The sequence below is a fragment of the Oryzias melastigma genome, linkage group LG6, assembly GCF_002922805.2.
Source record: "Oryzias melastigma strain HK-1 linkage group LG6, ASM292280v2, whole genome shotgun sequence".
Lineage (NCBI taxonomy): Eukaryota > Metazoa > Chordata > Actinopteri > Beloniformes > Adrianichthyidae > Oryzias > Oryzias melastigma.
The window spans coordinates 16,077,282-16,084,729 of record NC_050517.1 but is presented as its reverse complement, the minus strand read 5'-3'; the positions used below and the strand labels follow the sequence as shown (position 1 = coordinate 16,084,729).

Sequence of the window (7,448 nt, the reverse complement as noted above, 5' to 3'; positions counted from 1 at the left end):
ACTGCATTTTATGGATTATTTTTTCTTTTTTTCCCTTTTCACCCCACAGGATGCTAAGCAGTGGACAGACAGCTACACTGATGAGGGAAGTAATGACGACAGCGACTCAGATGACTTTCTGTGTGGAATCCAAGTAAGTTTTCATTTTTAATTATTTGGTATTTTACACACAAACTATTTAAAAAAAATGTTGGACTCTGTCACAGATTGATAACATTGTCTTTTAATCATCCAGATCCACTTTTTACACTATTTTTCATTTTACAATCAGATTTATTTGTACTGAAGCAGAATAAAAGGTAGATAAAGATCAAGAATGATTAAGGTTTGCAAAAAATATTTTACATTTTTGCATTATGGTAAATGTTTGCAGCTATTCTTTAGGATTTTATAATGCACCGTCCTCAGAAAGCATTCATTATTAATTTAATGAGCAAGATTTCAATCCGGACAAACTTTCCTTTCCAGTCTCCGCCCCACAACTTTAGAGCTGAGCTATTGTGTAGACGTTAAGTTTATTAGTGTTGTTTTGTTCTCAGCAGTGGAGCTGTGCCACTGACCTGAATCGACACCCCCAGCTGGACAAGGACCTCCGAGACGTTACGACTCTGTACTCAGACGCTGCAGTCGCAGTCAGGTAAACTTCTGACTTTTCTCTCATTAGTTCTTTGTACATAATGACACTGATCCTCTGTTTAATTCTCCCTTTCCATCTCTCTTTTTTTTAGAGAATATGAGTCCATCGATGGCGTGGACGTTGATTTGAAAATTAAAACCAGCTGCCTGACTGTAAGTTATGTTGAAGTTGATTCAAATTTCTTGAAATACACTGAATGTAATGCATTGTGAGGTTTTTTGCCTTTAAAGAATGATCCTTCTGTTCTTCACGCCTGTTCATTTTTGCTTTTCTGAATGGCTGTTCTGATTCAGAAATTACACATTTTGAAACATTGCACATTAATTCATAAATATCATAGGTGATTCGTCCAATTCTGGGTCCAAAGAGGAAATTCTGAAGGAAGTGCTGAGAAGGTGTTTTCTAAAAACTATAGTCTGCATAGTCTTTGTGTTATCTGCTGCTGGTTTGAGGCAGATAAATAAGGCTTTGTTTTATTCCCAGTGGGCTGAAAATGAAATAGCTATGGACATGCTTATACACTTTATGAATTTGTTGTTTTTGTTGTAAAAAATACTAATTTTTTTTGCTATCATGAACGAAAACAGGGATATTCTAAATCCACATAAACTGAGGAAGGAACTGCTCGACTAAAGAAATGAAGGTTGCTAAACTGATGTTTTAAAAAATGGAGAAAAAAAGAAAACAAGCAATTAAAACATATTTTAAATTTACTGGTTTAAAAAAAACACTGATCTAAGTCGACTCTTTTAAGTCTGAGCTGTGATTTGAACCTCGGTCTCCCAGGCGAACGAGCTAGGACCTTCTACATATAATGTTATCTTCACTTTGATCAGCAATCCCACCTGAAAATTACATCTTACCCTTTTTACACATTTTTATTGTCTTGTTAAAAACACACACTTTAAAGGGCATACTTCAAAAACTCTAAACCACAAAAAACCCCCTTAAATATTAATATTTTTTTGTTTTTGCAGGAGCAAGTGGCCACTGCCTGGGCAGTCAGTCCGTTAGAGCCAGTAGTCGTCCGACTGCATTTCTCTTTGTCTCAGTACCTTGATGGACCTGGTGAGCGTCGGAAACTCTTCAAAAAGCAGCACTTTTTGTAGGACAGAATTGATTAACTGAAGTAAAATTGAAAAGGATCACTGAAAACACAATGACAATTTATCAAAAGTGAATTTGTTTTCTTTTAAAACAATTTCCTATGTTTTTTGGCGAAAAACCCCTCTGCTTTTATGTTTTTTATGCAAAAGTTCATCTTTAATTAGTGAAAATTTAAGTTTTGATAAATGTAAGCCTCTATTTTTGTGGAAACAGTTTACATAACTTAATAAAACAAATTTTAAAAGTGAAATTTTGACCAATGAAATAATAGTTGTGCTGACTCGAAAATTTGAAAATGGGATCAAAAGTAAAAGTTGAATTAATTCAATGGTTTTGCAATGATACTCCACCCTACTGTCTGTGAAGAACAGAATTTAGTCCAATCCAACAGAAAAAGTTAAATCTGACATCTCTCATCACAGCACCTTCAGTTGAAGTCTTTCAGCCATCGAACACAGCACATTTCAGTGTAGGACGACAGCTGCAGAAGTGAGCATCCCACATTCTAACCTGCACGTTTGCCCCACACTCTGAGATTGTCCTGAACCAAACCTGTTCTTTCTGGTTCTTAGCATTCTCACCGTTTTCATAAACCAGGAATGGAAACACCTGAAAAACGACAACATAGTGGTGTGGCAGAAACGCAGACACAGCTGGTTCCGACCCAGCGGGACCATCAAGAAGTTCCGTGCCAGACTCAGCATATGGCTGCCACTTTCAAAGTATGAGGAAGTATGTGGAAGCTGCTGGATTTCACGTGGCTCTGCAAATGGTCTGTTTTAAATTTATCTGTAAACAGGTCGAGTAAAACTGATGATCCGACTGTGAAAGGAAAGATCAACTTAACAGCAATGAAACGCCACCGTCTCGTGAACCACTCGACCTCGTACACCATCAAGAATCCTGCAGGAGAGTTTTTCACTTACACCTCCAGTGGAAAGGTGAGTCCACTCTGCTGCAAAACTCCCTTAAATAAGTAAAAGCAACACAGTTACACCCAAGAAAAGAAGTCTTCTTTTTCTTAACTTGTTACACTGACATTTTTGATTTTTTTAGCCGCTCTTTTTTTAAAATCAGGCGTGGCACTGGATTCTGCTGGGCCAACTATCAATGAATAAACTCGAATTATAACAGAATTCAGAGTTTAATGTTTGTAGCAGTCCAGATCTGAATCCGTGAAGACCATCTTTGGATCTATTTACCTATGGTCTGTTAATTGTGATTACTGTGTGTAGTTTATATGCAAAATCAAAAACCTGTTCCGTTTTCTACAACATAGTTCCTGCAGAGCAACAGTAAATCATTAGAGATTTGGGTTTGAGTTGTGGGTGGGACTGTTGAGAAACCCCGCCCCCTCATCATTTCTGAGAGCTCTCTGTTTAGGCAGAGCAGGAAGCTTCTACATCACAAATAAACTTTTTTTTCTCAAACAGCATTTTTTTGTCTGCTCCTGATCCACAGAGATTTGAATACTCTCTAATGCAATTTTGAGTCCTATAAGAATCTTCTTCATGCGTGTCCGTCATGAGGAAAATGCCACAAGTAACATGTTAAAAACACCAAAAACCACTCTTTCATTGCAGTGGGTTTTTAAGTACCAAGGATTGGTCACAGAAAAGGTTTTAACCCACAAACGCTGTGTGGAGCAAAAACGTTTGTTGAACCAACATTTATCAAATGCTCTCAATATATTAAGAACAACAAAATATTTTTTGTGGCCATGATCTAATCAGAGGTAAACTTGTAGAAGGAAAAAATATGTCATCAATATTATCAATCTTGTCACTTTCCTGTGAGTGTTTCATGTTTTTGGATATTTTGCAACAGTCTCTCTAGATTTAGTTTTTATGAGAAAAGGTGAGTAGGAGGGTCTACATGTGTCAAAGTCAAGGCCCGGGGGCCAGATCCTCCTGGTAATTATATCCGGCCCTCCAAATCATTTCATCTTGCGCTTGATTGTAGCTTGTATAATTTTGACAAAATATATTTGTAGGGAGAGTAAAATATTGAAAGTTATTTCATGTTTGAGTTGATTTATTCTGCAATAATATTCCTGTATTTTTATTGTTGATAATTATATTAAAACGTTATGGTTTTAAAGTATTAAAAATTGGCATTGTGCTAGCCTATTGGACTATTTTGGCATTTACTAAGATTTTTTAGGCTATTTTGGAGTTTAGCTAATGCTTCAGCTACATGCTAGCTGTTTTGGCTAATTAAGGTTTTTCTATTTTTTTAGGCTATTTTGAGGTTTAGCTATTTTTTCAGCTACATGCTAGCTGTTTGTACTAACTTTTTTTTAGTTTTTTTTTAGGAATTTGGCATTTAGTTAATATTTTACTGGCTATCATCTTCAGCGTTTTCAGCTATCAGCTTCAGTGTTTTTAGCTATCAACTTCAGCATCTTCAGCTATCAGCACTAGCATCTTCAGCGGCTAAATTCAGCTTACAGCATTCACGCTAGCATTATCGCAGGTAATGCTATATATCTAGTTCATGATTATGTTAAAAAGATAAGGTTTTAAAGTTTTAAAAATGTAGTTTTAGAGTGTTCAATAAATGTTTATCCCGTTTGGCAGTTCGGCTCAGGTGGATTTTGCCGTCCTGTGCGACTGAGTTTGACATCCCTGGTCTAGTGGGTCGGGATGCCCAGTTTAGTTTTATCTGTTTAGCTTAGCAATCAGCTATTGTTTATATTTTGTGAACCATTTTATGTTTTTGGACAATTACCGGTGTGAAGTCTGTTGAGAGCTATGTTGTGTAACTTGGCTATATAAATAAAATTGAATTGAATTTTCTGTAAGAAATAAAGTGGGTGTACCTCTTCTTCAGAGGGTGATGGTCTCAGCGGTCAGATCATCCGCACACCTGAGCACCAAGCAGCTGGTGGAGCTGCTCTTCTCCTCTCAGGCTATTGGCCAGTGCAAGAGCGCCCCGCCTCTGCAGCATGCCTTTTTGGCACAGGTAAGCTTATTTCCTCCTTCCTGATTAGGCTCTTGAGATGAACGTCCAGCTGCTGTATTCCACATGGAAGTTATTTAGATACAAAGGATACAAGAAGAACTTGTTCACTTCATGTGACTCAGTCAAGTCACTTTATTTTCCTTCTTTTTTACATTTCTTTCTGTTTGTCAGCATCCTGTTTGTGATTTGCCATTTTCTGTAATATATCTTGTTCTTTCAAACTTGCTCTTAAATTGTCATCAACATTTACTAATGAATATATTCTACCGATAAATATTAAGTTATTTCAAAGAAATAATTATTATTCCAAATTAGATTTTTTTTAAAAACATTTAAAGGTTGTTTATGTCCCCATTTCCTGTGTTTGTGTGGCTGATTTGAAATGAACCTGCATGATCCTGATCAAATTAATCAGTTTGATGACAAATTATTTTAGATTAAATTATATTAAGTAGGATGTTAGACGAAGGAAGGAAATAAGATGAGATGAAGCAAAATGGGCCGAGATTAGATCATATGAAATGAAATTAAATGAGATAAAATTGAATTGGAGGAGGTTAGATTAATTAAGATAGAAAAAAAATTAGAAGGGGCAAAATGGAATGGAATTGGTCAAAGTGAGATGGGATGAAATGAGATCCAATAGAATTAGATAAAATGAGATTAGATTACATGAAATGAGAATATACTGGGTGAGATGAGAGAAGATTCGATTAAATGATTGGATGAGATTAGAAAAATAATTTTAAATGAGGTGAGATGTGGATTAATAGTTTGTGACAAGATCAACTGAGATTGGAGAAACTGAAACAACAGAGGATTAAATGATAACAGATTATATGTGATGGAATGAGATGAGATTAGCACATTTTAAAAAATCTTTAATTATTCTCATAGAAACCAAAACTGCGCTTCTGATCATATTTAAATAAAAAATACAATGTTTTATAAAGGGCTGCACGGTGGCGCAGTGGTTAGCGCTCTTGCCTCACAGCGAGAAGGCCCCGGTTCGAATCCCGGCTGGGACCTTTCTGTGTGGAGTTTGCATGTTCTCCCCGTGCATGCGTGGGTTTTCACCGGGGACTCTGGCTTCCTCCCACCGTCCAAAAACATGCATCATAGGTTAATTGGTGATTCTAAATTGCCCCTAGGTGTGAATGTGAGAGTGGATGAGTGTGTGATTGAGGCCCTGCCACAGACTGGCGACCTGTCCAGGGTGTACCCCGCCTTCGCCCTTCAGTAGCCGGGATAGGCTCCGGCACCCCCGCGACCCCGACAGGGAAGAAGCGGTCAAGAAGATGGATGTATGGATGTTTTATAAACATAAAAAATAAACAGCTCGTGTTGTGTTTTGCACAGATCATGAGATATGCTGAGCAGAGACTCCCCACTCTGAATGAGTACTGCGTTATTTGTGACGAGCGGCATGTCTTTCAGAACGGCCCCATGCTGAAGGTGGGAACTCTTCCGCTGTTTGCTTTCTTTGCTAATGTACCAGTAAAAAAACCCACAATCATCCAGTTGTCCCGACCATCTTTCGAAATACTCTGCTTGTGTTTGCAGCCAGCTGTTTGCAGCAGGGAGCTGTGTGTGTTCTCCTTCCACATGCTCGGGGTCATGTCTGGAGCAACAGATGAAGTTGCGACTGGTGCAGAGGTCAGACACTCTTTCATGCATGGTGTTTGGGATGCAGGTCAAAGCTTCAGGAATCCCTGCTCTTACAGGTGATTGATCTGTTAGTCGCCATGTGCAGAGCGGCCCTTCAGTCATCACGCAAGAGCATCATCTTTGAACCGTACCCCTCTGTCGTCGACCCAAACAACCCCAAAACTCTGGCCTTCAATCCAAAGGTATCAGCAGAAGGACGTCCTTCTCCTCTTTATCTAGTTTGTCACTCAGGAGATTTTTTATTTCTTACAGAGAAAAAGTTATGACAGACTGCAGAGAGCTTTGAATGGTATCCTGTTAATCAGGACTATGGCACAGGTAATACTACACTCCTGATCATTCAGCCCGGTTTTTCCTGACATCTGACCTGCTTAAACCAGAGGATGCTGTCGTTATCCATCTCCTGTAGGGTTCATACTCAGAAACAAAGAAGCAAATGGACAAAATCGACCCTCTGGCTCATCCTTTACTTCAGTGGTGAGAGTGGAATTTATATTTTTGTGTCAGATCTTGTCCAAATCTTTATACATTTGATTTAATGCTTGTGTTTCATTCTAAATGGCCCATGACAGGATTTTAGCAAGCAACAGATCACATATTGTAAAGCTTCCACTGAACAAGGTACGTTTGAGCATCCAGAAAATGGAATTAGAATGCTTCAGTTTGATTGTCAACCAACAGTCTGTCATTTTATAGCTTTTTTGGACATATTTTACAAATCTGTTGGTGGTTTGGCAGAGAGTTTCAAACTGGATGCTCCTACTCACATAGCTGTATTTTTTCTGGGCTGCGTACAGACACAGGGAGACCCAGATTTAGCCCCCCTTGTATCTGTCCACAAAAAAAAAGAAAAAGCAAAAAGTCATGTTTTTTTTTTGCAAGAAAATGCATTTTGTTTACCCCTTCATGCCTGAATTTATTTCCAGCTATGATAAAAGAGAAAATTAATTTATGTTTTTGCTTTAAGGTAGATGCTAAATTAAGGTAATTTCCAGGCCAAATTAGTTTGATGCATACTTGCATCAATAGAATAATTGTCAAGAAGTTAACAACTTATTACAGTTATGCTGTG

The 7,448-nt window shown here is 37.9% G+C and overlaps 1 protein-coding gene across 1 annotated transcript in view; it reads left to right on the top strand.

Annotated features, from left to right (window-relative positions):
- Positions 1 to 1,274: 1,274 nt before the first annotated feature.
- The window catches only part of LOC112151845 (protein mono-ADP-ribosyltransferase PARP6), a 10,931-nt gene continuing 4,757 nt past the window's right edge, over positions 1,275 to 7,448 (top strand). The window contains exons 1-12 of the mRNA XM_036212133.1: positions 1,275 to 1,280; positions 1,615 to 1,705; positions 2,167 to 2,233; positions 2,317 to 2,516; positions 2,558 to 2,685; positions 4,577 to 4,708; positions 6,068 to 6,163; positions 6,272 to 6,364; positions 6,433 to 6,558; positions 6,629 to 6,694; positions 6,786 to 6,853; positions 6,949 to 6,997. Coding sequence (XP_036068026.1) covers positions 1,275 to 1,280; positions 1,615 to 1,705; positions 2,167 to 2,233; positions 2,317 to 2,516; positions 2,558 to 2,685; positions 4,577 to 4,708; positions 6,068 to 6,163; positions 6,272 to 6,364; positions 6,433 to 6,558; positions 6,629 to 6,694; positions 6,786 to 6,853; positions 6,949 to 6,997 — 1,122 coding nt within the window. The remainder of the gene's footprint in view (positions 1,281 to 1,614; positions 1,706 to 2,166; positions 2,234 to 2,316; positions 2,517 to 2,557; positions 2,686 to 4,576; positions 4,709 to 6,067; positions 6,164 to 6,271; positions 6,365 to 6,432; positions 6,559 to 6,628; positions 6,695 to 6,785; positions 6,854 to 6,948; positions 6,998 to 7,448) is intronic.